Source organism: Gadus chalcogrammus, chromosome 21, assembly GCF_026213295.1.
Source record: "Gadus chalcogrammus isolate NIFS_2021 chromosome 21, NIFS_Gcha_1.0, whole genome shotgun sequence".
Taxonomy (NCBI): domain Eukaryota; kingdom Metazoa; phylum Chordata; class Actinopteri; order Gadiformes; family Gadidae; genus Gadus; species Gadus chalcogrammus.
The window spans coordinates 12,953,774-12,978,644 of NC_079432.1; the positions used below are offsets into that span (position 1 = coordinate 12,953,774).

The window sequence follows — 24,871 nt, forward strand, 5'->3', positions numbered from 1 at the left end:
ACACGCGCGCTCACACACACATGTGCAAGACACACAACAAATGTGTATGCACACATGCTCACACACAAAGGTGTGCACGGCGATCGTGCACACACGCGCATGGGCTCACACAAGTGTGCACACGTGTGCACGAAACACAAACGTGCACCCACACACGCTCACACACGCATGTGCACGACACACAAACACACACATGCACACACGCACACACACACACACACACACACACACACAAACTCATGCACAAAACACACAAACTCATGCACATAAACACATACACATGCACACACATTGTCACACTCTCACACGCACACACACATACACATACACACGAACACACACACAGACGTACACACTCATGCAAAGCTACGTGCACACAGCGTCCAAAAAATGTATACATATATCCATATACTCATGGTCACACAGACACACACACACACACAGAACCACATCAAATGTTTATGCTCACCGACTACCTCATTTGCATATGGCCTCTATTTTAGTAGAGCCAGGCTTGTAATATAGCACGGTCAGATGTTAAACTATAGGCTTGGGTTGATGTGTGACTGGTGTGTTACACACAGCTGGGGCGGGCTGCACTTGTATCGTTTACAAACACGGCTAAGAATATGTGATCCCACTCACATCCTCACACACGCACACCGTGGCGTGGCACGCATGCAAACGATAAAGATATATGGTTAACAAACGAATCATCAGAGAGGTGAAGAGAAACCCTATCATCTCATTGCACTTGTCCACAATGCTCTGAATCTGCCACCTCGCGCTAGGGCCATAGAAACCACAGTGCTTTTCTCTGCCTCTCAGCCCTGCAGCCCTCACCGCTACTCCTGTTATGTGTGTGTGTGTTTTATTGTCTGCAGCATCTCAAACCTATTCTGGGATACGTCTCTTCCTTGACCCTCGCTCAGCCCAGACAGTCACCAATTTCATACGGCGTATGAAACGCCACGTTCTAAATACCTGTTTACGAACGTAATGTAGCATTCCTGACTGGGGAGTCCACTGCCAACAAGGAGAAATAAATCCACTGAAGAATGTTTTGAGGCCTTAATAGGAGTTTCACCGCACTCGCGTTGAATCAAAGTAGTGTTTCTCTCTCTGCCTCGGTGTATCATGTAATCATAATTAAATGTCTCCCTTTGTTTAGTATTAAGATGGAAACATATTGGATGTTGTTGGTTCTAGCAATTTTTTTAGGACCTCTGAATTTCTTATGTCAAGGGATAAAACATCACTTTGTTAATAAGTGAACCTTGTTAAACATTTTGGCAGGTCATGCATTGGGTGAATTGAACAAACTGTGCCAGACCTTTGCCAGTGGCTGGTCGGTAGATCTTGTGACACACTAATCCAATTAACTAATTAGCTACATGTGTATGCACACCTCATGACTCCAATTAGCAGTACCCTCACACACAAGGCACGTTGCATCCGCAGAAACACACACACACACACGCACACAAACACCAACAAACACCCATTTCGCACAAAATAAATCATCAGATATAAAAATACTGGGTTGTATTTGACATTCCGTGAAGTCTCATTAGTCAATTGCAGATCAACATTTCACAAATCAACTACAACTACAAGAGGATTGAACATTTCCTTAATTTCTAGAAGGTTGGAACACTGAAGACGGTTAATCCAAAGTATTCTATCAGTTCCTCACCTATTTATTGGCCAGTAGGTAAGAGACAGTAGCAATTCTTTGTTCAGTTTAATCATGTTGTCAAATCATGTGCTAAAACCACCTCGGAACAGATTTGAAGACCGATCGACTTGATCTGTCTAACCCACTGGACGGGGTTACTGGTGTAAAACCCACACTCCACACACACACGCACGCACGTGCACACACACAGTAAGTTGGAACCATCCTCTGTTGGAGGCCATATTGAGCAAGTCCCTCATCCGGGATTGGCCCCAGTTCGCTCGCGTGTGTGTGTGTGTGTGTTGTGTGTGTGGTGTGTGTGTGTGTGTGTGTGTGTGTGTGTGTGTGTGTGTGTGTGTGTGTGTGTGTGTGTGTGTGTGTGTGTGTGTGTGTGTGTGTGGTGTGTGTGTGTGTGTGTGTGTGTGTGTGTACACCTAAGGGGGTGTTTGCAGTGCAGCTGGCTCCATTCATCGACACTCAACCCTGTTGAATTAATCAGCATCGGCGTGTCAACTTTTATATATTGCACTTGACCCTCATTATGCACGACGCACTTGCTCCGTTCACTTACTGTAGACGTATAGAGTGTCTGTGTGTGTGTGACGCTGATAGCAGGCCAAACCGCTGCAGATTGGCTCAGAGTGCAAGACTAATTGCCTAAAGGCCAAAGCCGCAACTATGGAGTCGGGGAGCATAAACAGTGCTTTGAAAGTCTTACAAATGTGCTACCAGAACGGTCATATATCAGCTCCCCTCGGCCATGCGGCGCAAGGAAAGCTCTCTCTGCCAGAGAAGGGAAGCAATTCGTCTGGTAATATATATGTGTGTGTGATGTTTATCTCGCACTTTCCCTCTGGCAGGACCTATTTCTGCTCCTCAATGATACATTCTCTTCTGATGTGTTCATTCAATCTCTCTCTCTCTCTATCTCTCTCTCTCTCCTCCTCCTCTCTCCTCTTCTCTCCTCTCTCTCTCTCTGCATTCCTAGTGGTGGTGAGAAGTATAGCGTGTCAGTGTGTCTGGACAGGCTTAGCGTTGAAAAAGAAAGGGCCTGCATGCTTGGAGTCCACACACACGCACACACACATTTGACTCAAATGGAAAAGGCGCAGGCTTGAAAAGAACGCCCAGATCCTCTGGTGGGAGCCGAGGGGGGGGGGGGGTTCTCGGTCCTTGAAAGAGACCCATTGTTTCCCGCTCCCCCCACAGTGGTGGATGGATATACTGTATAAATGCACCGTAACTCGTTCTCCATTCACATCCACAGCAGCGCTGTGTGCAGCTGTACAGAGAGAGTGGCACTGTGTGTGTGTGTGTGTGTGTGTGTGTGTGTGTGTGTGTGTGTGTGTGTGTGTGTGTGTGTGTGTGTGTGTGTGTGTGTGTGTGTGTGTGTGTGTGTGTGTGTGTGTGTGGGCGAGGGGGGGGGGGGGTTGGGGTGAGGTTCAGCATGGGTGATTGTGAAATAAAGCCCAGTGGGAAGTAGGATGTGATGCGGGGGGCAGGGGGAGGAGGAGGAGGGGGCGGCTATCTGCTTACAGCTGGAAGGGCTCGGATCTTAAAGTGAACCGTGGAGTCTGGTCCGGTTCAGCCACCCCCCTGTGCGGGGTCCCGAGGGGTCTGATAGTCCCGCTGTGTGGATTGACACATCCGTGCTCTGTGTCACACCCGTACATCGATTTGCAGGGGTGCGGTGGAAGACCACAGTTTGATATCTGTTGACCGTTTGTTGGGCTATTGTTGAAGCTAGAAGTTCAATGAACCGCATTTGAGCAGCACTACCAATCAAACTAGTTTTACTAAAGAATGTATTTAGCTAGAATTGTACTGCAAGGTCTTTGATACCATGTTCCTTTCTGTTCCTTTGCAGGTGAATCCACGTTCCAGGATGACCATGGACCGCCAGTAGCCAGAGTGAGTATCTGTTCCCCCCCCCCCAGTCCCCATACACTCTTCTTCCTTAGCTTTAAATGCTACGGCTGTCCTTTATCCACATATATTATCTATCTGCTCTCCTCCGAGCCCCCTCCCCTTCCCAACGCACAACCCAGGTCACTTCTGACCAAAGATGACAGGAGTTTGCTGTGTGAAGGAACTTTGTACGAACTTGCTCTCAATCTCTACCAGACAAGGATTCAGAGCGCCAGTGAAAAAAAACACACACACACACACACACACACACACACACACACACACACACACACACACACACACACACACACACACACACACACACACACACACACACACACACACACACACACACACACACACACACACACACACACACACACACACACGCAGGGGGCTGACACAGGATCCTTGTATTCAGCCAGCTGCATGTCTCTGCTCTCTTTAATGCTTTCTTTCTTTCGATACTTTGTTTGGGCCTGCTTGAATCTTGATCTATTTGAAGCCAGTGTTTAACTCTTCTTATTAAATCATTGTGTTTAATCCACCGTTTCCTTCAGGCTCTTTGAGTTTTGATAGATTGACTGAAGCAGTAGTTTACATTTCGGGAAGAAACGTTTGCCGACAATTGGTTTGTTGACGGTCTGTGGGGCTGCCTGGAGTGGGTTTGCTCACGAGTGCCTATTGTCTGCAGCTACGTTGGCCGACTCGCCTGGAACAGTAGCCATAGGCTCACCGCTTGACAAGGGGAAATGGCTGGAATTCCAAGCAGGTGCCATCTGAATGAAATATCACAGCTATGGAACTGTTCATGGCCACATAGAAGCCAAATAAGAAAATGGACTCTCACTAGATGTTTAATGCCTCAATAGCTGCTTATTAACTTGAGGCCCCGTCAGCTCCTCCGGACACCTAGGCTCATGCCTTAGCTGAAAGCGCTAACTTCTTTTTAAAAGTTAAAAGACAAACCAAAAACTTGAGCAGATGTGTGTAAAAGCCCATTATATTTATAGGAACAACTTTTTATGTCCCACAGCTATTAGATGTTGAGAGAATCCTGGGGTCAAACAGCACATTGTGCAACAGAACCCTAATCACAGAAATGAATACAGAACACACACACACACACACACACACACACACACACACACACACACACACACACACACACACACACACACACACACACACACACACACACACACACACACACACACAGACAAATGCACACAAAAGAAAATGACATAGAAACTTCAGTTAACGTAAGGCCAGAGAGAGAGTGAGAGAGTTTTTTTTTTACTCTACAACACACAGCGGGCTGAATTTAGAGTTTTTAACTTTTATCATCAGCAGGAAGTGCTATCCTGCGAACACGGTATGTTTATCATCAGCCTGCTTTATTGTGATTGGCCGAGGAGTCTGTGGAGACTTGGCAGGCCGCGCAGCAATCAGACTGCTAGGCAAACAAACAGCTCACTGTCTGCTACGCTTTTCCCAGCATTAAACTCATTAACTTAACAAACTACAAAGTAAAACAAGCAAAAAACATGATCTAATATGGTTGTGTGTTGGTTTATTCACCCTTTGGTTGATAGTGTTCTCCCCCATTAGGACATCACAGGGGGTGGGGTTGGGGGGGGCTGAGAATGACAAATTCCTGGTCAAGTTAGGACACACGTACACAGAGACCCGTACACACAAACGCACTCTAGAATCTGCGATGACATAAAGATAGCACGCCCTCATCAGAATAGTTTGGTGTTTGTTCTTCAGCTTTCTCTTTTCATTGCTAAAAGAATGTCCTATCTTCAAGCATAAGTTTCCCTAACTTCCGCTAAGACTTCAGCGAGATGTGCACTTTGTTTTAGCAAGCTGGGATTGCTGCGAGGGTGGGATAGAGAGTTTGAACGTAGCTCCTCAAACACTGACTTGTAAGCTACGAGCAATCACAGCAAACGCCTGAAAGCCAATTCGGCTACGACCCGTCTGCTAAATACATTACATGTCAATGTGAAAAACACATGCAAATACTAGGATGGCATAAAATGGTTCCCTCCCACTAGCAGGGACACACACATCGATTCAAGGCCCCAGCCGAGGTCAGGATCAGATACATGGGAGATAATGACACACCTGTCTGAAAGGGTCAAGCACAGGCCCCCTAACCCCTGGCCTTCCCAGCCTCTCCTTCCCGAAAGCAGTTAAACTGTCAAGAGTGTAAGCAGTCTGTAAATCTACTGCCAGTCGGTTAAAGCCACCCATTCCGGGTCTCCCCAAAGATTGGTTGCTATTAATATCGTCGCTGCAAGAGACTTTACTTTATGAATGATTGCTGTCACAGACCATTTGTTTCTTATGTATTTAATGATAGGCCTACTTCCAAACGTCTGATGTTTTTCTTGTCAGTGCGGTTGACCACATTGGCAAGGCGTTGGCGCGCCGGGTCAAAGTCTGACAAACGTTTTGCATCCGTTTTTTTTTTTTTGTCTGCGCTTGATTGGCTAGGAAACATGTCATTGATAACTATATCTTGGTCCGACAACTTTTTTTGGTGGATTCCAAATGTGACGTGCTGAAACGGTGCAGACAGAATTTCTCTGTTATCCATCATCAAACAGTCCCATAGAGAAAGCATTGGCTCATTCTGATGCAGAGTTACATGTTACATAAATCTCATTCAGGTCCGTCAATAGCAAAAACACAATCAGCTCATCATATAGCAGTAATCCAGGCACAAAAACATCAAAACACATGCATACAGCTCTATTCCTCTGCCCAAGGCATCCTACTTCTCATGGCTCAACTAACCTCCTTGGTCCACACTGAAAGCAGACAGTGCGGGTCATTCTAAGAAGCGGCTTAGGGCTGGTTGGCCAACCTCCATGTGTTCAACACACCTGTTCCCACACATTCTCTCCTCCTCCTTTTCAAACATGTAGAATCAGCCCTGCCTTCCTAAGTCGACAGCAATAACACACATGCTTTGAATGGTGAAACACTATGTGTGTGTGTGTGTGTGGGGGGGGGTGTTTGATGACTCCAAAACAAAGGCATTCGTCAAGGCTAAAATCTATTCAGCGCAAACATTGAGTCATATCGTCTCATTAACGACATAGGGAAGTGTGTGTGTGTGTGTGTGTGTGTGTGATGCCCCTCGGGCTGAATGCACGACAACAGATCAGAGGTTAACGGCAGATTAGGCAGGTTAGAACTGGAAATAAGTTGGAGAAAGAAGGTCATAGTTATATTCTTACACAATTTAAATCGCTGTTATCGTCCTCAAACTCATTCCTCTGTGTTTGCCTCCATCGCGCTATTTGTCGTTCCATTGGTTCCAAAAGGCTCACACTATTTAGACTTCATCGCTGGGTGGCCTGCACAACAAAACACAAAGAAAGTGTTTTGCCGAACAAAATGAAATGAATTAAAAAATGATGCATCATCCAATGTGTTCTGTATTATATATCATTGTATAACACATTCATCTCACAAGCTTGCAGGGATTAAAGGTAACAGATACAAAGTGATTTCATTTGGTGGAGCTCTCATTTTCCCTCCTTTTATCTCTCTGTTTGTCTGGTGTTGTGTGATTGATATTTGTGTGTGTGCGTGTGCGTGCGTGCGTGCGTGCATCTGCGTGCATGTGTGTGTGTGCATGTGTGTGTGTGTGTGCGTGTGCGTGTGTGTGCGTGCGTCCAGGTGCTGCCGTTCCCGAGTCAGGTGGTGTATAACCGGGTGGGGAAGTGTGGCAGCCGGACAGTGCTGATCCTGCTGCGGCTGCTGTCGGAGAAGCACCAGTTCAACCTGGTCTCCTCGGAGATCCACAACCGGACCCGCCTCACCAAGCACGAACAGGTGGGTGTGGCCCCCCGCTGTAACGTTACTGTGACTCGCCTAAACATCTTCTCACCTTGTTGTTCTGATTCCCGATCGTTTTAACCCAATCAAACAAAAGCCTTCTTTGGTTTGTGGCTGTGGATCACTAGACAGCCAGACCAGGACAAAGAGTGCGTTTGGCCTTTAAACATGTTGGACTTGAAAAAAAAACAGGCCCAGAAATATCTGCAGCTCATAAGCCAGCAATCTCTAGTTCCAAGTGGGGTCCCCACCCCAGGGTTAGAAATCAATGTCCTCACTCAGCGGAAATGTATACACTTCAGCTCGTCCCACATATCACCCACGCCGGTGAGTCAGTAAGGCTTAAGTACAGTGACTGGAGGCAGTTATTGCGCTTCCAAACTACTTTGCGCAAGGTGTGGTGGGAAATCGACCTTGTGAGATTTATGATGAGATTGTAGTACATGCATCAATCATAAGTGCAAAAGTGCAACGGTTCCCATAATAAAGTTCTTAAAACCTTTGACAAAATAAGTGAATTACAAAATAGTCAATGTGGCCTTCAACTTCGATGGTATTATTTGTTGTGTGTAAGCAAATAAGTAACAGATTGGATCCATTTGGCCCTAGCTACTTGCTTCTCTATTTTGGGCTGGGCCAGCCCATGTAGAATCTCAGTTTTATTGCTTCCTTGAGCATCAGAGGAATCTCAGCGTGAGGCTTTATAGAGGGGGGAGCTGCCTTCGTTTAAAGCTCTCAAAGAACAATGAAGGGAAGCACCGGGGCCTTATGCAGTGGCACGGTGCTCACTGCCAGGGTTACAGGTCAGCTGGGGGGGGGGGGGGTGAAGGGTTTCAAAACACGTGGAATGATTTAAAGGGATTAGAACGATAATCATAACCGTCTGTATGCTCTGATGCCGTCCCCAATGGGGATGTTTTCTGTAAACAATGTTTTCCAAAAACATGTTTCCAATAAGCCATTAAAAGTAATAATAGACCATGGGAACCGATTGTCATTTGTCATTCAACCCCGGAGGCACCAGTGCAACATTAATCCGTGTTTGACTGACATTTATGACAGACACGCGCTAGGTAGCTAGCTAGCCAGCCATAAATGTCTGCGGATCCCCGTTAGATGGATGTATATGCATAGCCACCGCTGGGCCAATGGGTGTGATGTGAATAGTCAGAGCTAATATTGGAACAGCTTGTTGTTTACCCATTCATCAAACCATGAAGAGCTGGCTCTCATGCACCGCATCGGAATGCTATTACACCGTATTTATCCTCAGAACGTCACCGTCGCGATGAAATCAGCCCTGGGATCCTTACAGACTGAGTGTGTGATAGAGTGAACGTGTGTTGAGCATATGTATGCATGTGTGCTTGTGCTTGTGTGTGTGTGTGTGTGTGTGCGCGCGCATGTAAGCATTTGTGTCTGTATCGAGTCGACACATGTTTACAAGTTAGGATCATGTGCTGTGGAGTGCTTGTATGGAACCCTGGGGGTCTTTTGTCTCTGTGTTTCAAATGGTCCTTCGAGTGCTTGTTTACCCTATCTGCGGTGTGTGTGTGTGTGTGTGTGTGTGTGTGTGTGTGTGTGTGTGTGTGTGTGTGTGTGTGTGTGTGTGTGTGTGTGTGTGGTGTGTGTGTGTGTGTGTGTGTGTGTGTGTGTGTGTGTGTGTGTGTGTGTGTGTGTGTGTGTGTGTGTTGATTTATGCAGATCCCTACACAATATTGGCTAACTATAGAGCCAGGGGATCTCATTTGCCTCTAGCCGCTGTCTATGGCGTGACGTGGGTTTTCTCCCTGCTGGCTGGCCCAGCCATCTGCTAATGAGTTGGCCCAGAGTTGGTGCCTTCTGCTGGGGCTACATCAGACGAACAGTGGAGCTCCCTCATTCAGCTGGAACGCTGCGTCGAGACGTGGAAGAGTCCCGCCGCCATCTTGGGGGCCACTGATAGTGTCAGGACCCTGAGACTCTTTTTTTTCTTTCGAAAACAGGCCGTCTTTGTGTGTTTCGGTGGTGCATCCACACAATTGGTTTGGTGTTTTTAAATCGCTTCCCCTTTCAGTAAAAGGGGTTAGAATGTACATCCTTATTGGTGGACAGATGCAGTGCCGCAACGGGCCCCTGTGAACCAGGGAGCCTGAGTCACTGGCCCTGGGGGCCAACTGCTTCAAACATAGTTTGCCCGTCCTCAAGCACTCAATGAGTCACTAGTGAACAACACACAGCTCAGATCTACTGTTAGTGGCATGTGTCTGACATATCAGTGGCATGTGAAATGACATGGCCGTGTTGTTTATAGTGTCCGTTTGGCCCCAACACGGGCGTGGACACGCAGTTCGTACACTCTGTGCGAACTTCTGCACTGTGCGTATTTCAGAGGGGCCCGACATGCAACAAATCACTGCATGACCTGCGCGCAAGGGCCCTGATGAAGTCATTCTGGTTTTCACAGTCAATAGCAGTCAGGTGTAAGGAGATACAGAGAAGAACATAGAAGAATAAGGGGCCCAATCTTGCATCCGGCGCAATTTACTTTCTACACTGACACATGTGTCGTTGCTAGTTTGCAACTGGCGCAGAGTGTTCTTTTCCCTCCACCGCCACGCGTCGGTAAATTAGGGAATGATCTTGCGCCCCAAGGGGCGGTTCGGCGAAAGGAGGAGGCGTGTTCTGGCGCAAACGTTCCCTGGTGCTATTTTGCAGTTTCAGAAAACAATTGCGCCACAAACCAGGAAATACCCGGTTTAAAGTCAGTGGCGCATTGTTCAGATGCTATTTTAAGGGCCCATGCATAATGTTTCTTGTGCACCTCGCGCATACACTTTGCTTCTCTAATCTCCCTAGCCACACATTCTTGGTCAATTATTTGGGAAAGAACAGCTGATACAGCGTTGATAAGTTCTACTTTTAAATCAATGCATCTGCAAACACCGTACAGCAAACACATATTTTCTTGACACAGACATTGTATACAAGCCCATAACTTTTAGGATTGATGAGTATTGGATCGTTTGAAAACATTTTTTTACCACGAGTGAGTGTTACGAAGAATGAATGATTGCGGGCGCGCGTGTGTGTATGTGTAAAATAATTAATGAATGCGGGCGCGCGTGTGTGCGTCCATCTGTTTAAACACACGCAAACTACACGTAACGCATAATACAGTCCATGGAAATGTATGTTAACAGGGGGGACACATGCATATTAGGAACACAAGTCGATAACGATAATGCATACATTACTGGTAAGAAACAATGTTTGTTAATTTATTGCGTACATCATTAAATCGAACCACAGTTACCGCATATCATATGTGTGTTGAGTTTTCTTTGAAATTTATTTGAGGACTGAAGTTGTGGAAGAAAACGCTATTCCATGTGTGAATTAGGCCATATTACTTGGCCATAAACAGAGCCATTTGAAGTTTGAAATTCATGTGGTCATGCATCTGTCTCATCGGAGACTGCAAACGCGCAAACTACAAAAAAAAAAGTCATAATATCAACTCGTCAGGTTCAAATGCGCTCATGGCTCTTAAAGGGGATGGGAGATGGCACTCTCATTGGTTTATTGCACGTTACGCCCAAACCACACCTACCGGTAGTTAGGCTACTTCAGACCAACCCTTTTTAGATTTGCACCGGGCGCAAGAGTCATTTATGAGGCGGAAAAATAGCAACATCGCCATAGAACCGCCCACAAAGCTACTTGCGCTTGGCGCTTCTCACTTTGGTTCAGACCGTTAGAATAGGTCCCCATGTGTCGTTGGTTCTAGTTCTGGGTTTGTTGTATCGTTTTGATATATCTGTATTTATTTTAGCTTTGTTTGTCAAGTGTATTTATTTTTTAGGAGTTTTTTTTTCGTTCAATTAGTTTCAAACCATTTCGGTTGTAGCTTCTTTGGCCGCGTTTGGGTTTGGTCGTGTTACCCCGCTTCACATGAGAGCGACAGTTGAAGGCGAGGGCAGCAGCCAGGAGCTTCCCCTGGGCCCAGCTCCGTCTCCCCCCCCTCCGTCTCCCCTTTGATGAGCCTCTGTGTGTGTGGAGCTAGAGCGGTGGGCTGGGGGCTCGGCGGTGGGGAGGTGGAGGTGGAGGTGGGGCTGGAGGGGGTGTGGCGCTGGTATGCTAGGAATCCCAGACCGTCCTTCACTTTCCCTCAGTCCCTTGAGCCGCCGCTCCGCCCCCCAGCCCCACCCCCACCATTTTCCAGACGGACTGAAAAGGGAAAGGAGGGGAGGTGCAACCGCGCTGGAACACGCACATACACACACACACACACACGGATATATACACACATGCACGTGGTACCGGTATGTGAATGGCAGAGGCACAACGGTTGTGGTCTGTGTGATAAATGAAAAGAAGCCCGAAAAGGACAAACAACAAAAACTAAATCAAACCACGCACTGAGAAACTATTCATTGATTTCATCGGTTTTTCATTCAGTTATTTGGAGAAACATCTCCCTCAGTAAGTGAGTTTGTGGAAATGTACTGAGTTTGGAGAGGTGGGGGGGGGGGGGGGGGGGGGGAGCTGGTGGGGCAGGGGGTCGCGTTAAGCCCAAATCTGACTGGGAGCCATAGATGCACCGGGCTGTGTACATAAACACGCTCAAATATCAGAGTTTCTTTCTGAATAGTCCTGCTATGACGTAAGAGTGACCCGCACACATTATAAAGTACAAAAATGCTCCTGATCAGTACAGCAGTGCCAGTAACGCTCTTGGAAATAATATGCATCCAAAGTGACTCAGCTTCTGGTTGGTGACTCGTGGGGACTTAAAGACAGGGCCTGTGTGTGTCATCTTTGTGATTGAGTGTGTCACTCATGAATGAACTAAATGGAAATAAACTAAATGAATGAATTGCTTGGCGCCCAGACAATGTCTTGTGGTGGCAAAATAGGCCAGACTGTTCATTATATGGCCTTTGCCATTATTTTAGCCTTTGTGGACATGCTTGCTGTGATTATGAATACCACGGTTGATGTCATCCGCAAACAGTGTTCGAGCATTTGTCTTTGTGGTGATAGTCATGAGTTGTAGGGGCCTTGGATACAATAGGGCAAAATTGAAATTACATTGGGTAGAAATGTATATTCGGCTTTGCTACGTCAAACAGCTACGTAGTATCTTTTCCAAGGACTCACCTGATTGGCTAACTGGGTGGCGCCAGGTCCCGCCTCCCAAACCTGGAAAACCGGGATAGCTTTGTCTTCCATAAGAGTTTCCTGGAATTGTCGGCGGAAAAAACTGGGAAGAAAAGACGTAGAATGTTAGATGTGGAGTTATTTCAGACTGTGTGACCTTTCATGAGGCTGGGATATTTACAGTGTGTAAAATCTGAAACTATAGCAAAAAAGAAAATCTAGACTTCCCTGTAATTGCTCCTAAATATTTTAGAGGAACTAAAAACTGTTAGGGACCATTTCTGCAAAATTCTCAGAAATAGTCGTGACCACAATCAAAGAACCTGTCAGACACAATATTTTACAACGATCATTCTGACATCTGAAATTGAATCAGACGGCGTCTTTTGACATGGATGGTGTGTTTCTAAATGTTTTCAGTAAGCCCTCCTCAGCCTCCACATCCCCATATCCCCTCAGTGCTGAAAGGAGACATATGGTCTGAGTTACATTCTATCACTGCAGTGCTGCAGCCAGAGCCTCCTGATTTTCCACCATGACGTGTCCTACTGGCCCCTACAATGGAGATAGATCTGCTGCTGCTCACTCGACATTTGAAGAAAAAAAACGAAATGAAGATAAATAACAAGTGATGGATTCACCAAAACATTTCCCACTAAGACCCTTTCCACAGAAGCCTACTGAATATTCAGTCCTGCACTGTGTTTGGTAGCTGGCTTGGTTCCCAAATACACTGTTGAATGTCGAATATAAATTGTGTATGTGTGTGTGTGTATTTATAGGTGGATCTCATAAAGAACATCAGCAACATGCCACAGCCGTTCCTCTACACGCGGCACGTTCACTTCCTCAACTTCACCAGGTAATGGTTTTCTTTGTGCCATTAATTTCATCCTTCAGATCTCCTCAAATATAGAGTTCAAACCCCAAGTTCTCCATTTATCTAACCAAATTCCCAACGGTATTATAGCCTGGGTATACCCATGCTGCCTTGTGCGCGATTTTCATTTCACGCTGAATTTCATTTCACGCCGAGTTCTTTAACATTCTATATTTATTTAAAAAAAAACAAAAAACTTTTCTCATTTAGTTTTTGTTTTAAAAGCACTTATTTTGAGAGCCTCTACCCCAATTTCATTGCACTTTGTGCAATGACAATAAAGAGATTCTGATTCTGATTCTGATTCTAAACAGCCTGGATTCCATGGATCCGATTTTCGCCTGAGATAGGGAACCAATCACAGAACGGGGAGGGACGGCGAGACGATGACGACGTCTATGCATATACGATGACAACCTTAATGCATATACATGCATTAAGGTTCACCTTGTATTTAGCGTAAAAAATGCCTAAGCCAAATAAATGTTAGAGATGTTAGTGATTATGGAATAATGTTAGTGATTATGGAATGTAAAAAGCACTCCGATTTGCTTAGGATATAGCCAATGAGGCGAAGTGAATCAGCAAAGTTAGGAGAGCAGAATTAGTTTAATTTGGCCCAAATATGATAGATATATTTATGTATGTAAACAGATATATGTATGTATAATGTATGAGGCTAGCGATATCGAACACCGAACGTCCTCTGTCACCAGGTTTCGGGTGGAGGAGCCCGTCTACATCAACATAATCCGGGACCCGATCAACCGCTTCCTGTCCAACTACTTCTTCCGGCGGTTCGGGGACTGGAGGGGGGAGCAGAACCACCTCATCCGCACGCCGGGGATGAAGGACGACGAGAGATACCTGGTGAGGCGCTCGGTCCCGCTGTCTCTCTCCATCTCTCTCTGCAGGAGCTAAAGGTAGCTCTGGGTGGCGGTGTCTGACACATGACTGGACCCTATCTCTCTGGATGATCTGGTCCATCTGACTGTCGCTCGGTCTGCCGCGGTGACTATCACTCTGTGGGGCTGCTGCCTGTCTGGCCTTGTTCGCTACGTGTGTCAGTTTAATTAAAAAGGAACAAGTTTGTGTTTTTGTCTTCAAACGAGCTAAAGGAAACGGGGGAGGACGAAACCCGTTACGGCTTGTTTAGAAACCACACCCGTGAAAACGGGGATAAACAAAGACAAGTGTTAAATGCTAAATCAAATACAAACAGTGTTTACCATATTTCTATATGAATATGTACTAAAAGAAGTAGCGATGCTGCTGATATTCAACATCTTCAAGGGAAATAATACATTTGTATCTTAAGGGAAGACAAGTGAAATAAAACGTTTTTACAAGCCTATCCTAATACATAGATAAAGATATTATAGGATCCAGCTTATACCCTATGCTTATAATTTATAAGCCAATATCTGCCTGTCTGCCTGGTGTATAGTGCTGGTTACTAAGTCTTTAAATAAGATGTAATTATCTTTACATATGGCATCCTCTGAAGTAGGGCTGAACGATCTATCGTTTTCGACCGAAAATCGCGATCTCAAGCATTACGATTTTGGGATCGTCAAAGCTGCGGTTTTTTTAATTTTTTATTTTTTATAATTTTTTTTTTTTTATTTTTTTTTTACAAAAGTGCAATTATTTTGATGCTGATGAGCCATTGAAGCAAGTTTACTTAAGAAAGAGGGCTCCCTTTTTATTTGACTTTTTTGGTTGTTGTTTCTTAGGTACTTGAATAAACAGTCTTGCATTTGAAATCTGTTGCCAGCAGTTTTCATTATTGCATTACCTTAATGGAATTCATTGGTTATATTAATTTATACTGAAACTTGATTTAAAGAAAATAAATCGTGGTTGAAATCGAAACCGCAATCTCTACCAGAAAAATCGCAATTTCAATTTTTTCTTAAAATCGTTCAGCCCTACTCTGAAGACAGACTGTAAATTGATAGTAAGATCCTGTCGGGCATCGAGACTGGAGTCTAACCACATCACAATCTCATCCCCGGAATACTCCGCCACGCAGTCTGCCTGTGTGCTCTCCAGAATACCCTGGCTCAGAGTGAGGAGACCACTGCCAATAAGTGTCTCGCCGTTTCATTTTGACGCGGTTTTATGGCTCCGTCTGTTTCAGTTTGAAGCCCCCGTTCCGTTTAATTGCTGTGTTTTGTGTGTGTGTGTGTGTGTGTGTGTGTGTGTGTGTGTGTGTGTGTGTGTGTGTGTGTGTGTGTGTGTGTGTGTGTGTGTGTGTGTGTGTGTGTGTGTGTGTGTGTGTGTGTGTGTGTGTGTGTGTGTGTGTGTGTGTGTTATGGAGTGCAGCTGGTGCTTAAAGGTGCGTTAGGGCGACATCTAGCAAGTGATAAGAATGGGATGAGATGGGCAGAGTGCCAGCTCACGTACCTGTGGCCAAGGCATAACAAAGCCCGGGGAGACATGAGAAACCTTCCTGACGTTTGGAATGCTTTTGGTCAAGAAAGGTTAACTGTTTGTTTGTATTCACTCCCTCCCTAACAATTAATCAGTTGGATTTCCGGCCTGCGCGTTAATAACAGGCACATGGCTGATCTCTGGGAAAGAGGGGAGGGGGGGGGGATTCTGAGTTTTGACAGGCCTTCGCAATTAGGTACAGCAATAATTGGCCCAGAGTTTGAGACCATGTAAGTTGTGTCCTTTTTGTAGAAGGGACCCTCACAGCCTTTCCAGAGTCCGTAGAAATGCCTGGCTCACCTTCTCTATGGGGGATATTGTCACATCATAAACATGGCATGTGATTCTACCTGTGTTTGTTTGTTACCTATCGTGTGTGTGTGTGTGTGTGTGTGTGTGTGTGTGTGTGTGTGTGTGTGTGTGTGTGTGTGTGTGTGTGTGTGTGTGTGTGTGTGTGTGTGTGTGTGTGTGTGTGTGTGTGTGTGTGTGTGTGTGTGTGTGTGTGTGTGTGTGTGTGTGTGGACTTGCTATTCTCTCTTTGCCTCTCTTATTGCATGTTTGCCGAGGCTTCAGTCCAAAACAATTATAATATTAATATTATATTAATGTCAGGAGCTCTTGATTAACACCTACCTATGTAAGTGTTGATGTGCTCTGATTGCCTGGTGCAATGCAGTCTTGGCAGCCGAGCCAGAAGGCAGGTCAGGGCAACTCTAACCCTAAACAAGTCTGATGTGTCTTGACGCAGCAGTGTTGAGCCAACATCAATCACCCACTCAATAAGTGATTGATTATGGTTCCGAACAATGATCGGAACAAGAGCGCCGAAGCATCACACAAGAGAAGCAAAGCACGGCATTTCGGGCCTGCAGACAGAAAATAAACCAGCCAAGTACAAATGCAGAATAAAGTCGACACATGTTTTCTATGGACTCTAATGGAGAAGATGAAAAAGGTTAGAACTATGAACTGTAAACTTGGTCATTGGCTTGACTTATCGCACGGTAGAAGATGTTTCTTGGGACGTTTGGGGAGTTGATTATTTTCAACTCAAACTAGTGAAGTTTAGGTAGATAACATGTGTTGCCATGGTTTCTGGACCAACTTCTGGAGCTGCGAGGGGCCCTTCTTCGAAAAACGACATAACTCAGAAGGTCACAAACTCCGGGGAAAACGTTACTGAACCCAATTGCGAGGGCCTTTCGGAACTCCAGTCAGAAGGACACCAAAATCCCCTCTTTCCCAGAGGTCACCTGACAGCCATATGCCTGATATTAAGCCCGCAGGCGGGTTGGCCCACTGTGTGATCGTGAGTGAGTGAGCGACTACAAGGACAAATAGCTGTCCTTGACCCAGGACATTCCCAATGTCGGGAAAGTTTTCACCCTTCACTCCAGGATATTCTATTGACACTATGATGGAATAAATTGACCTCCCTGTAAGCTTTCTTCTGCCTTAGTTACAGGTTTGTAAGCTCCGCCCACCACACTTCATTCCTATCTGGACCTGCTATGTCACCTGACGCATCTTTACGTTCCAGCTGCAGTCCAGGCACACACCGCAATTAAGACAACTGGAGGCTTCCAGCCAGAAAAGACAGAGCCATAAAACCTAGTCAAAAAGCAAACAACACCTTGTAGCATAAAAGAACATGACCAAGAAGAACAACGGGGTCATTGTCTCTATCAATCACACGTAAGGTAGAAGATGGTAATTTGGAGGAGGTGGGAGGAGTTCAACTGAAACTGGTTCTGTGGAGAACATGGGTTGTCATGTTATCAGGACAAACTTGTGCACCTGGAACCAATTATAGTTCATTAGACTGACTGGACATATTCGGCCGACATTGAAATCCAGCATTCTGAACCGGGTCTCTTGTGCCTACCGTGGGCACTGCTGTACCTAAGAGGGGGGGGGGTCAATGAACAAACTGTGTTCCAGATTTTTCCATTTGCCCCCTCCCCTCCCCCCTCCCACCTCCCACATCTCTCTCTCCATAGCTCCCTCCCTGTACAAACAGACACACATGTATGCCACAATACGCAGATGCAATGGCATGTCCGCTCAAAAACTCTCAGGAACCCTCAGAGACACGCACCTACATGCATGCACATACACATTCATATGCACACACACATGCAGCAACGTACACATCCATTCATACACGCACACAAGCACACACGTACACACACATTCACCCTGTTTGAACACTCCACTTTCTTGGAATCTCTACGGTGGGAATTCAAGACGTTGCGGTGCAAAAAGTATTGTGTGCGCGATACATTTTTATACTGGGATCAAATTAATTCCAAATAGATGAAAGAGAGCAGGAGAACAGTTGCTCCAAACAGAAGTTAGTACATGGCTACTTTGTTATTTGTTGTTATATTTTTGGTCAAATCATTGTTTTCTTTAGTAAGTAGCCGTGTAATAAGCAGACTTATGTGCAGCGAGCCGGACCTTATCGCAAAATAAACCCCTTCAGTCATGCGGCACAGTGTGAGGGTTTATTTAGTGTAATGGCCGGCCAGCTGTACATTACGTTACCCTGAACACACTACGTGCATTTACCCCTCTGCGAGGTGTTAAATAGCTGTAAAGATATGTGTGGTCAATGATGTGAAGGAATGTCAAGGCCCGTTGGAGGCTCGCTTGTGGATTCATCCATCAACAGTGTGCCCTGACACACTCTGTGTCATCATCAACCGGTCTTTTGGTACAGTTTTACCCGTATGCATGGTCTATATGAGAGGCTGTTGGAGCCTTGGAGTGCTGCCTCCAGTTACCGGTCATCTTCACACACACCTTTAAGTAAATGCAAAATCCTCCATTGCCACGTACACAAACAGACACACTCACACAAACTCACACACACAAACACACCAGAAGCCTCTGATCGGGGGCTGTTCTATTTATAGTGTAAGTAAAGATTTATTTAGACTGGGCTGTATTTCATTTGACCAAACAAAAAATAACTTAAAAGGGGTATTTGTGGTATAAGGGGTATAAGGTTGGTTTTATTTCTAACAGTATTCTATCAATCAACACAGACATTTACATCGACCGTCTGGTGTTATAGTTGATTTGCCTCGGGTGTACTGTGGAGTGGGTGAGACTGTTTTATTAGCAGGCTAGTATTGCCCGTTGCCGTGCGCTAGCCTAGCACGAGCAAACTCTCCAACTAGAAGGACTAAATGAAATGTGTTGAAAACTGTCTCCAATGATAAAGAACACCAAGGCTAACTTGGGAATCAGGCCCTATGTCCAAAATTCCGAACTACCCCTTTAATACCCAACCGTTTTTCTGCAAACCAATAAAGCTAATGTTAATGTCAAGTTAACATAGACATCAATACCAGCGAAATTATTTAGGCTGAAAGCCCACTGTAAACACAGTAAACAACACATATTATAGGCCCACACACAGCTACTAAAGATAAAAAAAATATTTGTTTTTCACTCACCGTTTGACTTCTTTACGGGAAAAGTATTAGTCCTTGTATAACGTGCGCTTCATAAATTCACCTCTTGTGACCGTTCAAGCTCACAGCAACAGTCTGGCTTGGTGAAGTGCACTGCTGGAACTTAGCCTGCATCGTCTTTTATTTTTGGTTTCATAATCACACATGTGGAATTGCGCCTTGGCCTATTCGGCGTATTGAACCGTCTGCCTAATGCGCCTCCTTTTTGAAAAGTCGGACAAACGGACCTTCGGACCAATGGGTTCCGTTTTCGGAACATTGAACCGTCGGCATAGTGGCATGTCGATAATGCGAAATATTTCGGACCATTGAGACGTCGGAACAATGAGGCGTCGTAATTAAGGCATGGCACCACAGCCAAACGATTGTTTCATTGCAACATACAAATCAAGTTCATGTTTTGCAATATTCCTATAGTACATGGTCGTCATTTCATTTGAGATGTTTAGTGAACTATAAAACAGAATATAATTAAAAATATTTACAACAGCTATAAACTCACCAAACTCAAATAAACAGCTTGTTTTTTGTTTTTTGATCAACCATCCACGCAAGCAAAAATAATTCCCTAGTGAACAGTAAGACACTGTGCGAACCCTAAAGCAAAGATTGTTGTGCACACAATGGCGACAGAGTCAGTTTATGGCGCTGTTAACGAATGAATTTCTCCTGGCAGGCCAATTATTGCTCAGACTAGCAGAGAACTATTGAACCAAAGTGTTGCAAAAGGTTGTGCAATAATAACTGAAATTATCAGAAAATATAATCAACAAATTATGGTTTAAATAAGGTGTAAAAGACATTCCAGGTGTTAAAGAGTTTAAAATGCTAGTTAATCTATAAAAGTGTTAATAAAACACTAAGTTTTGTAATCCGAGCCACATCCCAACCAACCCATTGCTAACTTTCTTTCAATGCAACATTCAAATCAAGTCCTCAAGTACATGTTCTGCATGACTTTTGAACCAACCTATGTGTGGAATAAATGACTCAACTGAGTGAGCAGATCTCTTTTGCAAGCATATTGGAAATAATTTGTCCTAACAAATGTACCCAGAGGTTTGCTGCTATGTCCCTTAGTTCAGTTCAGCTGTATGCCAAAGAGCTCGCCAAGCCCAACATCACAGATAGGAACTAGAGATGTTTGTAGCGATTCATTTCACTGTAGTTCAACAGTGAACGTTTTGTTTAACGACTATTCTCAAAATAAGAAAACACTCAGAAGACAGCTGTGTGTTACTAGCCAATAACATCGTTTACTGAGCACAATTGTCAACAAACAAAACAAAAATCCCTCAATCGCAGCGCCAACAGCAATGTTGCGGAGAAAGATCAGGTTGTGCTCCAGCCCTTTGATTGATCGGTGGACTCTCCGTAGACATCCCAAAGGAAGAATTTAGGTACGTTTTCTGGCGTTTTGGTTGAGTGGAGCCCTCAGTTTGGTCTTTCTTTTCTTCATCCCCATTGTTATCTTCCTCGTCCCCATTTCGCTGGGAAGCTGTGATACGGCACAGCAGGATTCAATCTCACCGCTGTGCCGTTGACTGTCCATCTGGGGAAAGTGGAGGTGCTTGTGACGGGGACCCAGAGCAGAGGCCTGTACTGCCGCACACCCAGGTTTATCTGTCGGTTGGGGGTATCTGTCACTCCAATGAGGCTGCCACCTTTTCTTGAACTCTGTTACCCTCCTGAGCTTGCCTGCTGAGTTAGCTAACCCTAACCCTAACCCTAACAATTGAACGATGATCCCATTATAAATGTTTTTGTTTTTGTTTCTATTATTATTAATTATATAATACTACTCAATTAAAGTTAACTTGTATATTAGCCTATTACATTACCTGTTCAGCGAAGTCATGGTAACGGGGAACGCCATTGAAACTGACACGTACGTCTCACCACTCAGAGCAGGGCACTCTTAAGGGACTCCGGAGTGGGGAGAATAGATTGGGTTGTTTTTTGTCACTGTTCGCTCAGACAGAACATCGGTGAAGGCCCACCTTTGTTCATGCACTCAAACATGGCGCTAACTGAAGTCCAGTGTGTCTTTCAGGACTGTATGTGTTTCAGGCAGGCCCTGTTTTCTCCTGTTTCATTTGCCATCAAGGAGTGCGTCAGCACTGTGATGGAAATGCCTCATCAGTCTTTTGGATGAACCGATCAGCAGGCTCATGGCGTTCGCCTTTAATCCATCATTGATGGCTGATGGCAGCACAGCCAAATTCTCTGTGTGTCTCTTCTTCTTTCTCTTTAATTTCGTTATGGTCGGGCTCAAATGTGGAAGCTACCATTTTACTTCCTGGCACAATGTATTCTCGTTTGATATATTCTAATAACTTATTGAGGCCTTTGCCTTCAACAAAGCTGAGTGGAAGAATGTCTTGGGCAGCCATGCGCCGATGAGCTGAGTTAGTTTTTTTAAATGACCAGGATCACATTGTCTACGGATTGCGACGGTTAACAATGTTAGTTTGACGGTTTAATGTCCACAGGCCTGTGCTTAATGTGTTTTACACACATTGCTCCATTCTAGTGGTTGTACCAGATTATTCTTAGACAGCCAACGTACAACCTGATTTCCATTTTATAGCATATCAAAATACTGCCAAACTGCTCATCGTTTTTGAGATGTCATCTTAAATTGTTCTAATTTCTACTGATTTACCTCGAGGGTCAACAGGCCAATGTTTATGTATACATCACAAATTGTTAACATTAGTAGTTTTTTTTTTTTATAGCTACATTTTGCCAGGAATACAGTACGTTTCAGTGTAACTTTGGTCAATATACGCTAAAGGCCCAAATGCATATGTCTACATAGAAAATATATATAATTTCTTCCGACTAGTGGGCTATATTTGGTGCCGACTTGCGAAGGTAGCAACATTAAGCCGTCTATTCGATTAATACTGCACATCTCTAGCACTAACCAAACCAGCCAAACCAAAGTCGCTCCATTATGTTTGATCGTAGGTGGACGCCTGGGCTTGCTGGCTGACAAGCATGGTTTTGTCCCCTGTGATGCTTGCATTGATTAGTTTAGGCCCATAAAACCATCATCACTCCTCAAAGCGACAGCCAACTGCAGTTACAAAGGTATAAAAGTGTTCAGAATTTTGAATAGCCTCAATCTTCTCTCGAACTGTCATCATTGATTTCAGATGCCTGTAATAAAAAAGTTAATACGGGCAAAAAAGTTCCTGTTGAGTAATGTTGATAATTTCATGAGGCTTAAAGGTTCAAGATCTCTTGCTTGCATGGGAGTCATTTAACAAGGAAACATGAAAAAGTGCATCAAATTGTTCATATTAAACAGCCTAAAACTTTTCTCCAGGCACAGAAGAAAGAAGTGTGACTAATTGTAAAGAATTGCATACTTTGAATTAATCATTTGAAATGTTATCTCAAACATAATGATACAGTGTGTTTGTGTTTGAGAAGAATAAATAGGCTATCACTCTCTCACTGAACATGATGTGGGCCTAATTTTGTCTCATAGATTTGCCTTAACAATCTTCCACTGAATCTCCTTAAAGTGATATCTTGATTGTCATGTCTTGATAAGAAGTGCAATGAGTTCATCAAACTCATTTGACCAAGCTATGTTTTGTGTAAACCTGCAGGTCTTGACATGACCGTAATCATGAGATCGTTAAACTCAGAACATACGGGACAGGGTGCCCTCTGGTGGCCACCTCTGGCGTGAGCGGATACATTACATTTTCTGACTAAGCCTAGTGACTACTGTGTTGTTCAAGAGCTCCACCTACTGAAGTTAGAAAGCAATTACAATCGAAATACAGTCGTGAAACGAGTTAACTACACGTGCTCATCCTACCACTACTGCTGGGCCTGATCCTAATCTTTGTGTGTCTTCGATTGTGTCTTTTTGTTCAGGATATCAATGTGTGCATCTTAGAAAACTACCCAGAGTGCTCCAACCCCAGGATGTTCTACATCATCCCCTACTTTTGTGGTCAGCATCCACAATGCAGGTAATGCACAGCAAGCCAGGATGCAGTAGATCCTACGGTGGTCACATGATTTTGTTCTCAATTATTTGCAGAATTACGAAGTCAACCCTTTATTTTTTGACTGTTGGTGGTTACGTGTTATTGTTCTCAATTATATGCAGCATTAGGCGGTCAACCCCCCCCCCCCCCCCCCCCCCCCCCCCCATCTGTTTACTATTCTTTCTATCGTCCCCTCTCCCTCTGTGGTCCCTCCGCCTCTCTGGACCAGGGAGCCAGGAGTGTGGGCCTTGGAGAGGGCCAAGCAGAACGTGTTGGAGAACTACCTCCTGGTGGGGATCCTGGAGGAGCTGGAGGACGTGCTGCTCCTGCTGGAGAGGCTTCTGCCCCACTTCTTCTCAGGGGTCCTCAACATCTACAAGAGCCCTGGTACGCACCGCTGCTGTTCTTCACACTGGATCGCTTCACTTGTCTCATTGTGATAGATAATATGTGACACATTCACATTTAAGTTCTTATTTTTATTATTATTAGTCACTAGTATATACTAATTACTTTTCACAGTGGTTAGATTAGCTTTAAAATGACACGAAGCATTAAAATGAACCCAAAAGCAGCGAATACACAAGAAAAAGTGTCTTTAAAAAAGAGTAGAGTTTAAAAAAATGTCTAAAGTATAAATATTTAGTCTGGTCTATCTCCTGATTACGACACTGACCGGCCCTCCCCCCCCCAGACTACAAGAAGGCGGGCAACATGACGGGCACGGTGCGCAAGCACACGCCCACGCTGGAGGCCCTGCAGGTGCTCTACCACCGCATGCGCTACGAGTACGACTTCTACGGCTTCGTCCGCGACCAGTTCCACCTGGCCAAGAAGAAGATCGGCCTCAAGTCGGCCTCACGCCCCTCCGCCTACTCCCACGACTTCCTGCGGGACCTAGTCCTCCGCACCCCCGAGCCCATGGCGGAGGAGGACGACGAAGAGGAGGAGGAGGAGGAGGAGGAGGAGGCGCAGGACACCACCCTCGAGGACGCCGCCAGCTGGCTGGTGAACCCCTGAGGACGCCCGCGCCGTGGCGGACTAAGGCCCGGGGTGTGGGGGCCTGTACTGGACTAGTGGGACAGGGGCCGGAACACCAGGGTGGAGGGGGTTCTCCCCCCTTAATGGATCACCCTGGTGGTGGGTGGGTTGGTCGGTTGCTCAGTGTTGGTGTGTGTGTGTGTGTGTGTGTGTGTGTGTGTGTGTGTGTGTGTGTGTGTGTGTGTGTGTGTGTGTGTGTGTGTGTGTGTGTGTGTGTGTGTGTGTGTGTGTGTGTGTGTGTGTGTGTGTGTGTGTGTGTGTGTGTGGGAAAAAGACTCTTTCTATGGCGAGGACTGGACGTGTGGAGTGAATAGATCGGGGTGGGGGGAGGGGGGTTGCAGTTTCTCATGAACTGCCGGGGGGACCATGGAAATGGACTTGGAAGGCTCGACGCCATTTTGAAGTTCCTTCAAGCTCACTGAGCGAGATTCGT

General features: G+C 45.3%; 1 protein-coding gene across 1 annotated transcript in view; it reads left to right on the plus strand.

Annotated features, from left to right (window-relative positions):
- LOC130374962 (uronyl 2-sulfotransferase-like) overlaps positions 1-24,758 on the plus strand; it is a 25,742-nt gene extending 984 nt beyond the window's left edge. Inside the window, exons 3-10 of the mRNA XM_056581942.1 lie at positions 2,411-2,489; positions 3,546-3,589; positions 7,286-7,441; positions 13,369-13,448; positions 14,183-14,336; positions 23,282-23,379; positions 23,627-23,784; positions 24,092-24,758. Of these exons, the coding sequence (XP_056437917.1) occupies positions 2,411-2,489; positions 3,546-3,589; positions 7,286-7,441; positions 13,369-13,448; positions 14,183-14,336; positions 23,282-23,379; positions 23,627-23,784; positions 24,092-24,417 (1,095 nt within the window). The 3' untranslated portion in view covers positions 24,418-24,758. The remainder of the gene's footprint in view (positions 1-2,410; positions 2,490-3,545; positions 3,590-7,285; positions 7,442-13,368; positions 13,449-14,182; positions 14,337-23,281; positions 23,380-23,626; positions 23,785-24,091) is intronic.
- Positions 24,759-24,871: the final 113 nt, after the last annotated feature.